The 20,188-nt window shown below is 38.2% G+C and overlaps 1 protein-coding gene across 1 annotated transcript; it reads left to right on the top strand.

Annotated features, from left to right (window-relative positions):
• The first annotated feature begins 14,918 nt into the window (after nt 1-14,918).
• LOC114469983 (uncharacterized) lies at nt 14,919-18,874 on the top strand. Its single transcript, XM_028457946.1, has 2 exons — nt 14,919-16,754; nt 18,745-18,874. Exon 1 carries the CDS (start codon nt 15,004-15,006, stop codon nt 16,105-16,107), a length of 1,104 nt encoding a protein of 367 aa, XP_028313747.1. The 5' UTR covers nt 14,919-15,003; the 3' UTR covers nt 16,108-16,754; nt 18,745-18,874.
• Nucleotides 18,875-20,188: the final 1,314 nt, after the last annotated feature.

Here is a 20,188-nt window from a genome sequence, read left to right as displayed (position 1 = left end):
AGATTTTTTAAAACTTCATTTTTTCTTAGCAGTCTGATACCACTTGACGGCACAAACGTCTCCTCAGGTAAAAAGCAACTAAATTTAGCCTACAACAAGCAGACTATTCTTCTTTTATTGTAACCTGCAGCATATTGTGAGTAAACCTTATGGTAAAAAGAGAAGCTTTATCATAATTGAAGCTTTCATTAGACAACAGCACTCATATGAGTGGAAGTGTGTAATTATTTTATTTTAATGTTGCTGAATACGGTATAAAGAAGAGGCTCTGATCTGAGTGTTGCAAAGTGAGAGGCATGAGAACAAATGAGAGCACGTAGGCGTACTGTTAGTGAACCTTGAGCCAACATGGTGAAAATATCTGGAAGGTGCCCATCAGTGCCTGCCCTAAGCTATTTGGCATCCTAGGCTATAGATTCTAGATGGAACCCCATAGCATCAGTAAATTATACTCCCAAAATGGATAAGTTCACACAAGAACTTGAATAACTTTGTCTTTGACCTTTTCTCTAATTTTTAGAATACAAGAACCAAGTCAAAGTTTTAGAACGAATCAACACCTAAAATAATTTAAATCAGGGGTCACCAACCTTTCTTAAACCGTGAGCTACTTCAAAGGTACTGTATAGTCCGAAAGGCTACCAGTTTGAAAAGCACTTCTTAAATTCAAAAATTTTACGTTTTCACTTAAATTAGAGGGTAAGATAATAAGGAAGGCCAACATTAACTTTAAATGTTTAAGTTTCAATATGTAACACTTTATTTATTTTTTTTGATTCAAGCAATTGTTTCATTTTTTCACATTTCATAGACAATTACTATTACTATACTAATCGTAAAACATGTAACATTTGTAAAATCCAACCTATGTTTTTTTAAAAATATATCATATATATATATATATATATATCATACCACTGACCACACACCAAATCTGCAATTCTTAAAAACATTTGTCACAATGTTTCAGTGAAAATAAACATTTAAAGGTAATTTAATACTGAAACTTAAGTACATGCAGCAGTATTTAACTCTTCTAAGTACTAACTACTCACCGTGTTGCTGAACCCTGATTTAAATATATAAATAAAATGAGTATATTCCAAAAACAAAGAATCAAAACAACAGCAAACAAGTGAAAAAAAATAAATGATATATATTAGGCTTTACACGATCAGGATTTGCTGTCAGTTGTAAATCACTAAGTTAAACAACAGGTAGGATCGAATGAAAGGCTCCATATGTATTAAAAGCATTTAAAAGTCCAGCTCCACCTTCGTTTTTTTTGCTGGGGAGGTGGGCGAGTTGATTTGCACAACAACTGCTCAATTGACCGCTTTATATCCAGACAAGCACGCACTGATCGCAGGGTTCGCTCATTCTCTGTTCCAGTTGGCTTATTTTCTCGGTGCATCACGACAAACAACAGACTTATGAGACTACTGAGTGCCGGCGGTGCGCGCCATGTTGTAAACAAAGCTATGAGCATTTTTATCTGTGACTGTGTTTCTGGCACTTAAAATATTATGTAAATTCTGTTAATTATATTAAGGATTGTGTTTTTTCGAATGAATTTGGGAAATTTTAAATAGAAACTTTTGATCACTGGGGGCAATGCCCCCCTGCCCCCCGCAAACTCCACGTGTGGTCCCATGTCATACTCAATGACTGCTGTGAAGCAAGGACGTTAGCCTGGCCCCTGGAGCGAAGTTAGACTCCCCTGTCTGTCTGAAGACTGGACACACAGAAACTATGTAAAGTCTTCATCAGCATTAGCGGAGCAAACACATATTTCCTGACTGTGGCATCGCGAAACCTGCTGTTACTTATAGTCCATATTCAGAGGTGCACAGTGGATGTGGCCCGCACACACCACTACCCTAAATGAACAGAAGTCTCCGGTATGAAAGCTAAGGTAAACGGGATCCCCTCGCTCCGCTCTAGGATCGGCTGAATAAACAAAACAAATGTGCACACACATACAAACACACAGACACTAACAGAAAACGCTGTCCCCACTTTCAGAGCCAGTAGACTGTGGAAGAAGTCTGGCGCTCAGCTGCTTTGTTCCAACCGATCGACATTTTTGCATTTCGCGCATATGTTTTAACCTTTGTGCACAAATGCGAGTGAAATAAAGTCGTGTCACATAAAGCAAACAACTCTTCGGTGTAAACGAGACAGATAAAACACTGTAATGGGAGCATCTACAGGAAGTTTCATCACGACAATGACGTCATTGATCAGATCAGCAAATTAAGACATTACAGCCTATCACATTAATTACATAAAATTCAAATTATTGGCCGATTCGATATAGTCAGTCAGATCAGTGTAAAGTATGATATATATATATATATATATATATATATATACATATATATGTATATATATACATATATATATATATATATATATATACATATATTTATATGTATATAAAATGAATAAGGCACTGCACAAAATAAGACATACTAGGAACTAGTATTAACACAACAAATTGGGATAATTGTACAAAAAACACCATATTACAATGTCTTTTTTTTAACAGCGACCTCTAGTGGTGCATTCTGGGGTCAATGGGTAGAGTCCTTTTGGTGAGTTTATATTTTATATTATTATTTCATAGGCTTTTCAATGTGTGGGTATCCACAATGTATAGTGTTCTTAGAGAATCCTCAGTTAACAGAGTTAAAAGAGTTGATTCAATTTTGTATTTGTCTTAAACTTTCCAGATGCTAGCATCCTACTGCTTTTGTTTGGACCTCATGTTGCTTGTCAGTTTGATGGTTATCTGGAGTATAAATTGAGAGCTAAAGATGTGTGCAGCATCAAGAGTTCAGTGTGTTTTTACATAAATTCAGTATTTCCATATAAAACCAATAAACTGCCAGTTTTGATTCACAGCTGAGTTAAGAGGAATGCCCTTTGCTGAAATCCTTCCACTGAAATGCATCATGTGCAAATGTTTCTTAACAAAATGCATTAAGAAAGCCCTGAATGGAATGGACGCCGAGGGTTTTTTGATTTTTTGTTTACCCACAGAGCATCTTCTAAAAAGAAGACAATTTCATTTCCCTGTATGCAGGGACCGCTCAATTATTCCTGAAAGGTGTTCTCCATTTGCAAAATAGGGCTACTTTCGGCTCCCGTGCTTGAAGAGGGCTCTTTCAAACACAGGATGAATGGCACTACTTACAGTATTCTTATTACCACTCGCTGCCTTTTTGGTGGAGAGGGTAAGAAGCGTTGCCATTTATCATGCTAGAAATGAGGCTGGTGTTTTATCAAACACACTTTCTCCTGCAGGGAGCTCACCATGCCAGTCTTAGATGCATTTTTTAAATTTATTCAGCATTCTTATTTATATATTTTTCATTTGGTGGGAAAGCTCGGGCTCAAAAGCGGAGGAGTCGCAGGCTTCAATGTCTCGGTGTCAGAAAGTATTGACATGTCGAAATCCAGCACTTCCAGTGGGGATTGGCCTTAATATTCAAGGGAACCTTCTGAAAATCCACCAAAAAAAAAAACAAACATGCGGTGAGTGTGTTTGACGGCTAGACTGCCTCAAGGCTTTGTCTATTAGAACATATACAGTGTGTGGCCCCCAGGAGATTGCCATGCATGTATGTGACACATGTTATTAAGCTCCTGGATTTTCTAAGTTTGACCATGAGATTTGTAGCCTGAGGAGCAACACAAGGTGCATATCTGTTTCACACAAATACATTATAGCTGTTGAAATGTGAAACTCAACCCAAATGACAAAGACAGTTCACCTGAAATATTATTTAATGCAATATTTACAAGTAAGAATGAGAGGCGATTCCAGAAGCTGTATATGCAATAAAAAGCACTTTAAACACATTACTTAATTACTCAATGAAGTACTCTATTATTGTACCTTCAACTGGTTTTATGAGGTTAAAGGAGTCAGATCATTGTAATGGCAGTGTAGACTGACTTGTTTTAAGGTAGATATGGGTGACAGTTATCTAAGCGGTGCCACAAAAATAGGATTGTCTGATCCGAGGGCCACATTATCAATGTTTATGCCAGTATTAAGAATAATGATGACTTTGAGCATTAACACAAAAAAGAACAAACAATTTGTTGAGTTTTTAGTAATTTTGTGTGTTTTTGGGGTCATTTTGTGTATCTATCTGTCATTTTGGGAATTTCTGCTGCCATTTTGTGTATTTTATAAACATTATGTGGTTTGTTTTGTTTCTTGTGTGCTACATTTGCATTGTTTATTTTCAATCTGTGCTGTCTTTTATATGTATATTTTTAAGTATTTTTGGCGTTTTGGGTATTTTTTTCTGTCATTTTGTGTAATTGTTGTTGTTTTGTGAGTTTAGGTGGTTGTTTTGTGTGTCTGATGTACTTTTGTGTGTATTATCAGTCTTTTTTGTGCATTTTTAAAAATCTTTTTCTGTGTTTTTGTTGTCGTTGCTTCATGTGTTTTGTTGACTTTCAGTGCATTTTGACGTTGTGTGTGTTTTTGGAGTTATTTTGTGTTTTATGTTGGCCTTAATATTTCTTCCAATTTCGTGAATTACAATTTTGGTGGGATGTGTCTTGGGGGCCGCCCAGAATTAGACCGAGGGCCATGTGTGGCCCCCAGGCTGCCAGTTGCCTATGTCTGATTTAATTTGCCTTCCTTGTTTATCTGGAAAGCATGCATGCAACATATTCTGATTTCTTCTTTCCTGGTAAAAACATCTGTCCAATCTACCATCCAAGGTTTCTGTTTTTTTTTCTTCTATTCCAAGGCACACCACCAACCGCAAAATGCTATTAACAATATACTGTCTCGTCATTCTTATCAAAGTGTCTTAAATAGGAATCAAATAAACACAGACAGAAGTTTTTTATATGATGTTTCATATTTCGACTTTCTAATAAAAAGTGCTAATAACAATCTGCATAATTGTTTTTAAAAGAAATCAAATGAACAGCAACATTTATTTTGCCAGCAGAAGATGAAGTGATGGAGGGATATATTTATTTTTTCAAATAAAACCAATGTGTTAATAATATGCAGCCTCTTAATAAAGAGTCTTGAATACAATTATAAATCAAAACACTACATGTGATTAGAACTACCATTGAACTTCATTCTGTTAAATATAGTTTTGTGTTTTATATTGCATTTTTAGATTGCATAATTTTGCATTACTTAATATATAAATACATTATTATTATGATCATTATTGATCATAATAACAATAACAATAACGATAACGATAACGATAACGATAATGATAATGATAATAATAATAATAATAATAATAATAATAATAATAATAATAATAATAATAATAAATACATTTATGTTAAACATTAAGAATATTCGTTTTAAAAAATTATTTTACACCATAAAATGTAATATTTCCCACAGTGGTTCAAAAGTCATTAAAGTGCATTAATGTGATGTTTTGTGTTTCGCTCTAACACGTTAGCCATTCTTTAAAAGGGACAGTATTGTGAAAAAAATCACTTTATAATGGTTTTGCTACAGTGACATACATCCCTTTAACGTCATCCAGATTGTCAAAGTTAAAAAAAAGTTCTGTTTGCTCCCTCCCCTGTTATTCCACATTTTGTAAAAAGTCAGCTCCAAATGGGCAAGTTGGATTTTTCTCGCTACTTGACGTCGTCTAGCGGAAACTCCTCCTCTTTACAATCCTGGCTCCTCCTAACCAATAAGAATGTGAGCTCTTCCCTCTCAAACTATCTCACAAGTAAAACAAACACGGCAGTTTAACATAGAATGTATATTATATTTTATTGTCATATATGTAAAGCTACATACACAAAATGTGTTCTCTACATTTAACCCATCCTTGAGGAGCAGTGGGCAGCCACGGTGTAGCACCCAAGGAGCAGTTCCATTTTTAGTACCCGTTATATTGCCTCATATCTATTTGACTTGATCTGACGTGTTTGTGACCCAATGCAATGCAGCGGTTGGACTAAACAGTGAACTATCACCTTGAATGGACTATTCTTGTAATAAGTAGTGGAGAGGATGAGAAGAAAGCAATGTAGCGGCTCCGATGAATGTTTAAAGCAGCTGACTCAGCTGATTGACTCCACTGATGCTGCCTCAAACACCTTGAAACAGTGTTTTTCTGACTCACAGTCAATAGCCGCTTAAATAGTCATGTGTTTTATTGTGCAGTTTTTTGGCTGAAAACATTAACAGGAGTGTGTGGATAGCAAAAGAAAATTGCTAGTGATCAGTTGTTGTGTGGAGTCAGCATCTACAGACACGCCTACTCATGAATGAGCATAAGTAGGTCCCAAAACAGCCCATTTTTTTAGAAATGCTCAGAAAGTCACTTTTCAGAGGGCTAAAACTCTGGAAACCAAATACTATGTTGCTGGGTATCTTAGAACAAATGGAGATGGGTGAAAAATAGCATAATACTGGACCTTTAAAGAGCTTTTCAACTAAAATTGTTAATTAAACTTAAGGAGATTGTATTCCTCACAGAATGATGAAAGTTTCTCACCTCTCTAATGAAGCCTTATTGAGTATTTTGAAAGTTGATTTTTTTTTTTGGAGTTGGTAAACTAAAAGAGAAAGAGAGAGAGAGAGAAGAAAAAAAACTTTCAAAGACATTTATATTTCAATCTTCAATGAAAATGAAAATAATCATCTTCAACTAAGAAGATATTTTAACTTTCCAATTTTACCAGCATGTACATTAAATATCATGACCTTCTGGCTGTTGTTAAGACTTTTTTTTCCCATTTTTTTCAATAATCGTAGCAACTCTGTTGTTTTCCAACATAGACAACCTTGGTTACTGTGGAGAAATACACAATTTTCCTTCACATACTGTAGAACCAGAGTGAGGTTTTATAACGTGGATGATTGCATTGGTATAAGCAGGTATAATTAACTATAATTAGCCATGACATTTTTCCAGCAATTTTGAAAAACCAATATGTGTTGTTGTTTGAGACATGTTTAAAACAAATATCACGCTTCCCCCCTCCCCCCACCCCATAATTAAAATGAATTAGTTTTCTTATTTTGCACAGATGATGTTTCATGTAGAATACATTCAGTATTCACAATAAAAGTAGGCTTAATGAGTTAATTTAATAGAGATAAATATAATGTGACCAATTACTAGGCATGGTTTATGTATATTGGGTATCGGCAAAAATCAGGAATCAGAATTGAAGTCTAGGACATTATTGAAGTATCAGATAATGCCAAAATACTAATACCAAACATCCTTAGGTTTTAGTTTTAATACCCTTTACACCTTCAAATCTTAAAATGCTAACATCAGTCAAGATAGAATAATTGTAAAAAGAAAACAACAACATTAAATCATTTAGTGACACGGTCAGCCTCACTAAAAAGTAGGAAATCAGTGCGGAGCTGCTTTATATATATATATATATATATATATATATATATATATATATATATATATATATATATATATATATATATATATATATTACAGCAGTTTTACATAAAGAAACAGGTTCCTTTGTAAATCCTGTTAGAGAGGGCCAAAGTTCAACTTGAAATAGCTTGTTTTCCGACACCTTTAAGGGTACCTGTAGTGAAAATGTATACAACAAAATATGTGTTTCATGTATTACCCATACACAAAATATATGCACCTTAAAAATACCCATTGAAAAGATTTTTTAGAACGATTTCATACCCTCAGGTATAAACTATGGAGAGCTGCCATTTTGGAAAGGGTATGACTTTCACTGATCAACATGGTGCATTGTGGGAGGTAGAGGCGTAACAGGTCTGTTTACATTGTGGGAAGTGTAGTTTTTCTGTTGGCTCTCGGCATGAAGCTGCCGTGTGTAACCTCTCCCTCAGCGACAAAGTCCAGCATCCAAGTTACAAGAGGATTACCTTTCCCACCAACTACCTTAGCCTTTTTGTACTCAGCCTGCAGAATTACCCTAATGGTCAGAACTGTTGTTAGCAGCAGAAAGGAGATGTTGGAAGTGCACAAATATGGCTACAAACTGCAATGAAAGCTGCTGAAAGAATTTATGTTCATGGGCGGGAGGATCAGCACCTAATGGCACCCAAACAAACTGCTAAGTTTATCTGACAGCTCATAATTTAGGAAATAGGAGGGAACAATCTGGTGGGGATGCGGTTAGTGTCATGACAACCGCCCATTGTATTCGCTGTAAGCAGAAAAGTAGAAGTGCTTTGAACAAGTACATTTACCAGGTGCATTGAGACTTTCTGTGAAGGAATTCTGTTGGACCGTGTGTGGTTTCAGGCGTAACTTTGGCTTTTTGCCCATTAGCTTAGCCCCCAGATCCCTCTCAAATTTAAGTGTGTATGTCATGCCAACATCTGGCTAACTGTAGCTGGGTTTCCATTACCCAAAGAAAAAAAAAAAAAGGAAAGAAAAAAAGAAGAAAGACAGACAGACAGACAGACAGACAGACAGACAGACAGACAGACAGACAGACAGACAGACAGACAGACAGACAGAAAGAAAGAAAGAAAATCTAAATAGCGCAATTAAAACTGGATGAAAACACCAAAAATTTTGAAAAAAGCAGTCAAATATCGCTAAACAGTTTTGACGCTTTCATGAGGAGGTATTTCAGGTGTTTCGATATTGAATGTATTGCAAAAGCGCTATGGAAACAATTTATCCGCAAATACACGTCACAGAACACGACTTATATGGTCATATGCCGTGAGGTATATATATGACCATTTCACTCTGAGAAAACATGGCAAGATACATATAAAGAGAGCTGAACGTGCCAGACTCCACCTGCAGGTGGATCACAGACTTCTTGTCTGACAGGAAGCAGCACGTGAAGCTGGGAAAAACCATCTCTGCTCCCCGGACCATCAGCACTGGATCTCCTCAGGGCTGTGTTCTTTCTCCTCTGCTCTTCTCCCTGTACACCAACAGCTGCACCTCCTCTCACCAGTCGGTCAAACTCCTGAAGTTTGCAGACGACACGACCATCATCGGTCTCATCGCTGATGGAGACGAGTCTGACTACAGGTGGGAGACAGACCGGCTGGTGTCCTGGTGCAGCCAGAACAACCTGGAGCTCAATGCTTTAAAGACAGTGGAGATGATAGCAGACTTCAGGAAGAACCCAGCCCCCCTCACCCCCCTCACCCTGGGAGACTCTACAGTGAGCTCTGTAGAGTACTTCTGCTTCCTGGGGACCATCATCACTCAGGACCTCAAGTGGGAGCTGAACATCAGCTCCCTTATCAAAAAAGCTCAGCAGAGGATGTACTTTCTGCGGCAGCTGAAGAAGTTCAGTCTGCCAACAAAGATGATGGTGAACTTCTACAGCTCCATCATCCAGTCCATCCTCTGCTCCTCCATCACCATCTGGTACGCTGCAGCTACGGCCAAGGACAAGGCCAGACTGCAGCGTATCATCCACTCTGCAGAGAAGGTCATCGGCTGCAATCTGCCCTCCCTCCAGGACCTGTACGCCTCCAGGATTTTGAGGCGTGCAGGAAAGATTGTGGCCGACCCCTCCCACCCCGGTCATAAACTGTTTCAATCTCTCCCTTCTGGTAGGAGGTTTCGGTCCATCAGGACCAGATCCTCCAGACACAAAAACAGCTTCTTTCCCTCTGCCACCATCCACATGAACACACCCCAAGTCACCCACTGAACCCCCCCCCCCCCCCCCCCCCCCCACCCGATCACCACCTCCACCAGCTTGATATCTGCTGCACTGTATATATATATTTATATTTATCCTATTTATCCTTTGTTCTCTATCTATCCTTTATTTATCCCTCATCCTTTATATTTATCATTATTATTATTATTATTATTGTTGCTGGGTTGTTCTTTGTTGTTTTGTTTTTGTTTTTATTTCTTTTATTTCTTTTTGTTGCTTGTTTTGTGCACCAACCACCAAGTCAAATTCCTTGTACTGTCCTTAAAACTGTACATGGCAAATAAAACATTTCTGATTCTGATTCTGATTCTGATAAAGAGAATTATACTTAAAATTATTATTGCCACATTAGAAGTGAAACAACAAAGGAATACGGAGTGTTATAAGGAAGTTTGGAGCGTCTGTCTTTCTGCAGTGAAGTCTCGCGGGATGGGATTTTACGGGACACGTTCATTATACTTTGTCGACATTTAGAAATGATTGCTTTTATTTTGGGAAATCTGCAATGAAAACCCAGCTTCTGACTTAGTGTCATTATATGGCTTTGAGACGCAACAGAAATGTTTCTGCAGGGTTTTTTTTTTATCTTGTTGCAACCATTGGCTTTAGACTCTGCCATTGTTCAGAAACTGTAGACCAACAGAACAGCTAACAAGAATCAACAAATGAGCATCAGATCATGTCAAAAATGGCGACTCTCCACAGCTTATGCCACAAGGTATAAAATCGTTCTAAAAAGTCCTTTTAATGTGTTTTTTTTTTTAATAAAAAGGTGAACATACTTTGTCTATTAGAAACGCATAAAACAAATGTTTTGCTATATACATTTTCACTACAGGGACCCTTTAAGATGCAACATCACTGTTACTAAGACAACCGTCCCCCCAAAGAAAAGAAAAAAAGAAAAAGAAAATGAAAGGAAGGAGGAGTTTCATTTATCATGATCAGAGCTGCAAGCGTTTACAGACGCCTCGTGGAGCACATTTTTCAGCAGGGAGGAGGGACGTGGCATTGAGAGGAGACATGAGGATGTGCTCTGACTCTTAAACAGAGTTTACACAAGTTTCATTTCAATGTTTTTTTTTTTTTTTTTTTTTTTTGCGAAGTGTATCTGAAGGTGCAACGGGGACCAAATGACATGTCACAGCGTTATTGCCTCTGCAATGAAAACTCAATAAAAATGTGAATCCAGCATTCATGTCAGCATCGAGCCTCTGTAATTTAAAACGCCTGTGAGTTGTATCGATTGCCTTCTCCGCACTAATGGTCCCAATGACACCCTTGAATGTTGATAAAAGTGACACAACCATTGATGTAATGTAGTTTTTAAATGAAAGCTGCTCCACAAAGCCCCAGAGCATCAACACTTTTTCTTATGACGGCAACAATTTTACCTTAAGTTAACACTACAACACAAGCCGGATTAGTGTGTGGGGCCGGCACACACTCCTGCCTCAGGTAAAGGCTCAGGTTGGATTTATTCAATCTTAAGCAGACTCGAAATTCAGTAGCTTCTTCATCTTGAAATATTCACAACAGACAGTGCTAAAGATCAAAGATCATGACCCACGAATGGACTCCAAGCCAAGGATATCATGCAGCAAAACTCTGAGGAGAGATCCAGTGGAGGCATTCATCTGCGTAATTCATGAAAGTCATTTCACTCATACGGAGTTTGACATTCATCGTTTTCCTGGTGAGGTCACTATGAAGACATTACTTAAAGTTGTATCTGACAGAAAGTCAAAAAAGAACTTTTGCATATAACTTTATTTTTTGTGAACTTGTACAGATGTTTTTGAAAATTGCACTTTATTTTTGGATTCTCACTCATCAAATGGGTTAGTTAAAACATTTTTTTTTTTTTCTACCTGGATTTGGTGTTTTTGGGTGATTTCAGGTCCATTGTGGTCATACAGTATGTCAAAATCAACAATTAAATTCATTCAGCTGAGGTTGTGCTGAAAAAATGATACCAAACAGGGCAAGCTGAGCAGTTTTTATGGTAAGATATAAAGGTAAAATCAAAAGTAGTCAAAAATGGCCAGTTATACCCTCTCTCACTATCTCTCCACTTTTGTCACCAGATTGGTTTAATAGGTTTCACCCCTCAACACAGTATGCACAATAGTAACATCACATTTTACCTTCAGTACAACCAAAATAGGTTGGCATCAATCACTTCCAGTGTCCCACCCTAACTCCATCTTCCCTGTTCTCTTCCCCCTCACCACCAGGGTGTAACACTGCCCTTTCTTTTTATACATTTCCCTCTAAAGTTTTGCTTAACCTTCTTGATGAATAAAAGAAGAAAAAAAAGAAGCCGGTGTATATTATCATATAGCACTTTGCCTTCACTGGGAATCGATCCTGCGTCATTGAGAAAAACAGAACCTATAGGTTTGCTGCATTAACCACTTGACTACACGAGAAAAGTAGTTTGTGCATCTGTAGCGGCAGATTCGAGAAGTTGTAACCGGAGAATTGTGGTTGTAAACGATAATTGACGCAAGCAATTAAAAAAAGAGGTTAAACGTATCCATCGACTGCCACTCTATGCATACGCGCCGCCACTCATCGGCCAGTTTAGGTCATGTGATAGATGCACCACGTGACTTAAAGCTCTGTCTACCCACTGTTAGTCTGTCCATCCCCATCAGTCCCCACTGTCAGTCTGTCTTTCCCCACCAGTCTACCCACTGTCATTTCTCTCGCTCTAGTGTCTGTACCCATCAGTCTACCCACTGTTAGTCCGCCTGTCCCCAGCAGTCTACACACTGTCAGTCTGTCTGTCCCCACCAGTCTACCCACTGCCAAATCTGTCTGTCCCCACCAGTCTAACCACTGTCAGTCTGTCTGTCCCCATCAGTCTAACCACTGTCAGCCTGTCTGTCCCCACCAGTCTACCCACTGGCAGTCTGTGTCCCCCCACCAGTCTACCCACTGTCAGTCTGTCCAGTGACGTGAAGGCAGGGTAGGCAAGGTTTTAATTATAACATAATTATAAATTATTTATTTTTCCATTTCCAATAGCCTACAGTACCTATAAGTTTGAAAGTACACATTTTGTGCATTTCATAGCCCAAATTACTAAACAGCGCTATTTCCTGAAAAGGCTGCCGTCTCATTCCGCTGTAAGGCAGGAGGAGGCCACACTCCCTCCCAAAAGCACACGGTCTGCCTTTGTTCCCATAGCATGTTTTTATGTGTTTGTGCATGCGCAGTCAGTTCCCCAAGATGAAAACCATTTATGTCCAAAAGCAGCTCTCTATGCTGCCTTTGGACGTAACCGTGCTATGCTAAATGCTATACGCTATAAGTTCCCAGTGCATTAGTGAATTGATCCCACGTGACCGCTGCTGCTACTTTTTCTCTCGCTCTAGTGAGTGGGCGGGATAAAACTACAGGCAGGATGACAACGCAAGAGACGATAGAGAAACTTTTTTTTTGAGGATAAACGACAGCTTTTAAACGATGGTAGCCCAACACCTGAGTTACAAGACCTTCAGCAAAGGTAAGGTCAGAAAATTGTTTCATACCTAACTTCACAGTGAATGGTACAAAATGAAGGATTGGCTTTGTGGATGCTCCTCACTGACGCTGTTCTGAGTTGTTGTTGTTGACATTTTCTCAGTGTTTCTGTGTTTCCAACACAAACAACAGATGCCCTACCGTGTCATGAGATATATCTTGTTGGGAGAGTATGGAGGCTATATTAATGAATTGTTTATGTTTCTTTAATGGTGTTTTTTATGTTATTTGTCTCAGATGGCTAAATGCTTCTGGATCTTGAGTTTTTTCTTTCTTATTTTGAATCTTATATTTTGATAAGCGCATTGAGATGACTGTTGCAAATTGCTTTATACAAATAAAGTTTATTTGAATTGAATTAAAACTTTCCAGCAAAAACATGAAATTGTCATTGGTGGTCTCGATTTGCAACGTGCCTACCCAACCCTACTGGTCACGGCACATCACTGAGTCTGTCTATCTGTCCCCATCAGTCAACAGAAAATAGAAGGGTTTTTTCATCAGTTTTAAATGTTTGAAATATGTGTAACACTTTACAATAAGGGTCCAGAAAGGCTTAACTAATGCTTAACTAAGGGTAAGTAATGCTTATGAGGAGCTTCTATACATTTATTAAGGTTTATCTAAGGTTAAAAATGTTATGCAATTACCGTACTTAAAGTTAAGTATGGGTTACCTGGTGATGACATTGACATACACACTCCAAATAAACACTGCAAGTAAATGAAGGATAACTAATTACATTATATAACATTCATTAATGCTGAGTTTTTTAATTACTAAGTAATATTAACTGCTTATCAATGCATTAACTGGTATGTTAGTTAATACATAATTATTATAACATTATTAAACTGTTAATTAATTCTTAATAATGCCTTAACTAATGTTAATTAAGGGGCCCTTGTTGTAAAGTGTTACCCATTGGGGTAAATTAGATAAATAAACACAAATCTGCTCATTATTATCATCTAAAAACTGTTGCACCTACAAAAATTTATTGTAACATATCTGCAGTTGTGTAATAGTTGTAGTTTTATTGTTCATTAATGATGTTCTGATGGTTCTGATTATTTTGTGTTGTTTGAATGCACCGTTGGACAGAGCTGGGATGCGAGTGGCTGTGAGAGGAGAAAGGGGCGGGTCAGGTGTGGAAGGGTGAGGAGACGGCACGTGTGTGAGAGGGAAGTTGGAAGTGAATGAATGAGGGAGCAGCCTAATCTGTTTATGCCTGTTTATTGTGTTGACGTGGTTACGGCCTACAGTAACCGCAGTTCTGTTCAGCAAAAAAGCAACTTTGCAGTCAAGAAGGTCATTTTTCTTCCCAACATCCTGAGGGATGCTATAGTATGTTTTTCAGACAACATACAGTAAAAAAGAGACTCCATCTTGTTAATTTTGAAAAATGCAAATGTTTTGCATTATTAAATTAACTTTTTTTTTTTTTATTGCAGCTGAGAAACAGTACTACTACAGCAAAGGCTGCTGATTCGTGCAGAGAGAGTCATGTGACCATGTGTTCTCTAAGGATAGAGTTCTAAAACCTGAGATGACATCACTGAGTTCTGAGTCTACTTTGGTAGACTTTCTGAGCAGAAGCAGCAACAGTAAGGGAAAGAATTTCAAAGCTTCACCTGATAAATAAACTTCTTGAGAGTTTTAACTTAACACGATCAACATGGCAAAGACAACAAACAAAAAGCCAATACCACTCAGACAAAGGTGGATGACGTCCATTTCTTTAATTACCTGATAGAGGAATTAGACAATCTGAGCAAACATTTAATTATGAAACAATCTGAAATACTTCAGAAATCGGAGGCTAACGAATGTGCGTTAAAGGAGAAGATCAAAGAGCAAGAAGTCCAACTGTGTCGACATAAAGAGAAGATGCAGGAAATGCATCAAAACTATGAAGAAAAATTGCAGACTGCAGACAAAATGATAGAGGAGCTAAAAGCACAACTGAGGGTCGAAACATCAAAAAACAACGTCTGTGTTTCACAAGATCCCAATCACCTCTGGACACCAGTTTACCCAGACCCCAATACTGGTATAATCTACCACTACCATTCCACACCAGATGAACAGTTCTCCACAGAACAGGTAGACAACAATTTTCCCCAACAACAGTGGATGATACCATTATACCCACATACTAGTAGTGGTATAGTTGACTACTCCCAGCCCCCTCAGCGGTTAATACCAGCATACCGAGACCCTACAGATTTGGTCCACTTTGGTAAGCCGTTAGAAGCAGTTTACCCAGAACCTAATACTGGTATGGTCTACCACCAGCAGCCCATACCTGATGGGATGTTTTACCCAGTAAATCCAGACTTCCATTATCCTGCGTATGAATGCCCACAACCCTTTTTAGAGAACATAGAGTCCGACCATCAATTCAACACTGAACACCAGGATATCGAAAATAACGCTTCCCAAGACCAAATGTCCTCAGAAGGTGTAGAGAGTGATACCCAGTTACCTCACAACCTCTCATCAGACTTAATGGAGGAAACAGACCAACAACTCTTATTAGAACTTGGTCAGAGCAAACACCAGGACCAAGGACTCTCTGAAAACCTGGGACAAATTATGGACCAGGCCAAGGGCTCTTCAAAGAACTGGGTCAGAGCAAAGACCAGCACCAAGGACTCTCTGAAAAACTGGGTAAAATTCAGTAAGTTCAAAGAGGACAAGAAACAGCTGGACAATCTCTCATCAGAATCAAAAGGGAATGACGTCCAGGAAGAAACTCTTCCTGAAGAACTCAATCAGACCAAAGTGCAAACTCACAATGTAGAAGCTCCAAAGAAATCAATGCGCAGAAAAAAAAAGAAGAATAAGAAAAAATCCCCAGCTTTTGTTTCAGTTTGGAGGGTTTTATAGATTAGTCTCAATGAGGCCATGGACTTAGTTTTGGGGGCCCTAGTGACTAATGTCATACTGTTTGGAGGATTGGCCTGACAAGAGCCAAGTACGAGCACCAATCAAACACTACTGGAGTGAGAGAGCAGCTCTAAGTGTGTGTTTGTTATACCAGCTAACATGAGGAATGACGTGCTCGAAGTGCAGGGACGGTGCTGGTCAGACAGTGTGGTGGCCTGGACTGGCTTTTCCACCGGGCAGGGGCTAACTTGGAGCTAGCGCGTGTTTCGGCTCCGAGCCATTCTGTTTCCACCAACATAGCTCCAGCTCTCGGAGGCAAAAACCAGAGGTACGCTGGCCCCACATAGCTTCTGGGCTACAACTCAGCTCTGAAGGGGGCGGGTGGTAGGCGGGGTTATCGACGGTTCTCCAAAAACGAAAAGCAGCCATTTTTTTTAAGCTGGCGAGCGGCTGGTCACGTTGGCGCAAATCCGACAAAAAACATTTAAAAGTGAGTCCAAGAAGACAGCAGTGGTCAGAGAAGGAGAACATTGTTTCCTGGTACTGTGGGTGTCTGAAGAGGTTCAGGGGAAGTGGACGGAGCCCCACGGACCGAACAAAACTAAAGCCACGGAGGAGATCGTCCTGTAGAACTGTTTCTAATCCTGGTAAGTTTTATTTCACAATGTTGTTAACCTACTACCAATATTCACTTGCTACAATATTCCCTCATCAATATTATGAACGTTACTTCTAATGTGGTGCAGGCAAGCCAGTTAGCCGCTGGTTAGCTAGGAAACCATAATATTTTAATATTCCTGAAAGCAGCAGCAATATTTCATTGATCTGTATTCCATCCTGAAATATTATTATACACCATTTACTTGAATTTATATTTGTTTTCTGAATAAATGAAACTATTATAAAGAACTAATTTTATTTTCTATTCCTGGACAAAACAAGGCTCTTTCTTAAATCATTCATTGCCAACCATTTTCAGATTTTCTCCCCCCCTCAGTGCCAGCTGTTTTTGAGCATTTTGACTGATTTTTAAAGACCCACAGAATATTTTCTACGATGACTATCTGAAATCTGACACCAGATTCTGAAAGATTGAAGCCTCTACTTTTATTAACAAATTTCTTTCTGGCTCGCTTCCTTCCTTTGTAATCAGCCATTAAATAGAGCAAGTTTTACACAAATCTTCAGTTTCAGAGCAAAAAGCTGAGAAAACAGCCTTTTTGTAAAAAACCCTGTCGGTGACTTTAAAGCTATTTTTTTTTTTTTTGCTTTAGTGACAACTCTAACATCTGAACATTGTTTCCTTATTTAAAACAAACAAACAAAAAAAACCCTACTAAGACCGGGCTTAGTATTATTATTTATCTATGTCAGAGTTGAATGGATTTCTTACTGTATTTTGGCGTTCCTCCAAGTTTCTCTCACGTCAGTCTGCACACACGCAACTTCCTCTTCCTCCCGACATGCAGCAATGACCGGTTAGTTGATGGTTTTATCTCACCATTGCAACATTATCAATAATCCACTTAGGTCCATCAATGTTTTGTGTTAGTATACGGTGCTGTGAGCTGCTGGATACTTCACAATATCACTCCGTAGCACCATAATCTCACCCATTCCTGCTTCTCCCCCCCAGCTAATGGTAGCATCAGTGGCTAATCTCTCATCTAAAGGTGTACTGCTGCGATCTTCAGAGCACAGTTGGTCACTACAACACCCCACAGCTTAGATATTGATGAGGGACCTCCGCCAGTGTGTTTTCTAGTAATCACCGTGAAAAAACACAAATGTCGAGTTATCTCGTCAATGGCACTGAGCGTTTGGATTTGAAATGACGAGTTATCTCGTCAATGGCACTGAGTGAGTTAATCAAAAAGCATTGCACACTCTTTATTATACACTTGTTTTACCATATTTGATTTTCTATCTAGAAGTTTGGGGAAATACATACATGACGAACATCCAAACGTTATTCATAATGCAAAAAATGATCCATCAGACTGATAAATAACGCAGGATACAGAGAACACACACATGGATTATTGTTAAAAACACCAGATTTAAAACTCCAGATCGCATCAAACTCAAAACTGTCCAAATGATTTATAAAGTAAACGTTCACTTCCAAAAGGGTTGCAGAAAAGTTTTATTGTGGAGAGAAGAAATTAAGAGGAGAACTACATTTCAAGATGAAAAATGCTAGAACAACAGTCAAAAGAATGAATATAACAATATCAGGGGTAAAAATTTGGAACTGCGTAAGGGATGAAATAAAACAACATAAACCATTTTAAAAAGCTTTTTAAATAATATATTGTTAGTAAATATAAGAAAGAAGAGTAACATGTCATAAATACATTCATGTGTATATATGTTTGATGTGAACGTATAAACTGTATATAAAACTTGTGTAGAATATGTATTGTTAAAAAAGTAATACAAGCTAAATATTTTTTTGTATGTGATTATCTAGAGAGCCTTGTTTAGTTTTGTTGTGATAAGGTAGGTTTGTATAAGCTTTGCTTCAACCGACACTTTTGGCTTAAGGATTACACAATTGTTTGTTTTTGTATTTTCTTATTGTGGAGACTGCCAAAATAATTAATAAATTCAAATATTTTCAATGTTTCTATTCAGGAAAAAAGGAGGACGATTTTAATGCAGATTTTCTTCCATGGAGCAGTCAGGGACACAGTTCATGGACCAGAACCAGGACCAGGACTACGTCCATGGTCCATAACCTCCAGCTCATGATGAACTCCTCAGCACTGGTTGGACTGGTGTTATATATATGTTGAGTTGGTTTATATATCCATTTTTACTTTGTTTAAATAAATTGTAAATAAATAAATTAATTGTAAATTAATTTGTATTCTACAAGGACTTTGTTCATTGTTTGTTGCCTACTTGTAAGCACACACATTTATTTTATTTTATTCAGATAATTTAATTGCTTTTTACATTCACTTTTTGCAAGATAGAAACATAACCTGTCCTGCTGTAGCACACACTACTAGGTTTGTATTTTTTTTTAAATTTTTAAACATTTATAGAATTGAAAAGTTCACACAATACTAACCTAATGAGTAGGACACTTAAATATAATGCAATGGAGATTTCCTCAAATCAAAATTTATTGAAACAAATCAAACAGCAGCAATAGGTATAAAACAAATGTGGATAAATAAGGTGTCGTTGATCATTAATAACACAAGTTGAACAGCTTGATGAGGACACAAACATTTAAATCCAGCATCCCTTCAGTCACACACACAGTAGGTCCTCGGTCCAAATGGAGATGGATGGAATGACACCAGAATACGTGAGTTTGACACAAACTTGCGCTGATTCTGGTCATATTGTGTCGCAGCAGTGCAATCACGGATGTGCTAAGTCAGCATTAAGAGCATCTATAATGATAAACATATCAAAATCAACGTATTGCCTTTATCTGCTGTACTTATGCAGGTGGCTAAGCTAAGTAGCTAAGGCTAACACTAACACGGTCATTGTTAAGCAATAAAACGTCTTTGATAATTACCTGTGTTCACAAATGTCGCAGATTCCCGTGACTTCGTTAAAGACGGATGGATTTGTTCAGCTGAATATTTACATAGAATAGGATAGTATTCATACAATGTCAACAGTCAAAACATGGTCTTCATTATGGCGCAAGCGCTCTTGGGTAAACTGCTACGTAATCAGTGATGTACCGACGTATTGTGGTGACGCAAAGACGTGGCCCCAACTTGCCGCTACTGTGGTGGAAAACCAAACTGGCTCTTCAGCTAAACAGGACTAGCTCTGAAGGTAGCTCTTGCTCCAACTATAGCTCTGAACGAAAAGCCCGTGCTCTTGGTGGAAAAGCCCTATGAGTGGCCAAACCAAAGAACTGGTTCTTGGGTGTAGAGAATGCTGTAAAGAGAGATTCAATGCACAAGAGCCCTTAAAGGTGCCGTCTGCAACTCACGTAAAAGTGATTTTTTGTCATATTTGCTAAAGCTGTCGCTATGTAAGGACAGCTTTACATCAAACTAGTAGTTTGTGTGAAAAAAACAAGCTCATTGAGTCCCCCCTGCTG

This window comes from Gouania willdenowi, chromosome 9 (genome assembly GCF_900634775.1).
Source record: "Gouania willdenowi chromosome 9, fGouWil2.1, whole genome shotgun sequence".
Lineage (NCBI taxonomy): Eukaryota > Metazoa > Chordata > Actinopteri > Blenniiformes > Gobiesocidae > Gouania > Gouania willdenowi.
Note: the sequence above shows the minus strand (reverse complement) of the source record. Positions and strands in the feature narration are given on the sequence as shown.

Bases quoted from the DNA above. Each gene is read 5' to 3' on its own strand.
- LOC114469983 (XM_028457946.1), top strand. From the start codon at position 15,004: ATGAAACAATCTGAAATACTTCAGAAATCGGAGGCTAACGAATGTGCG.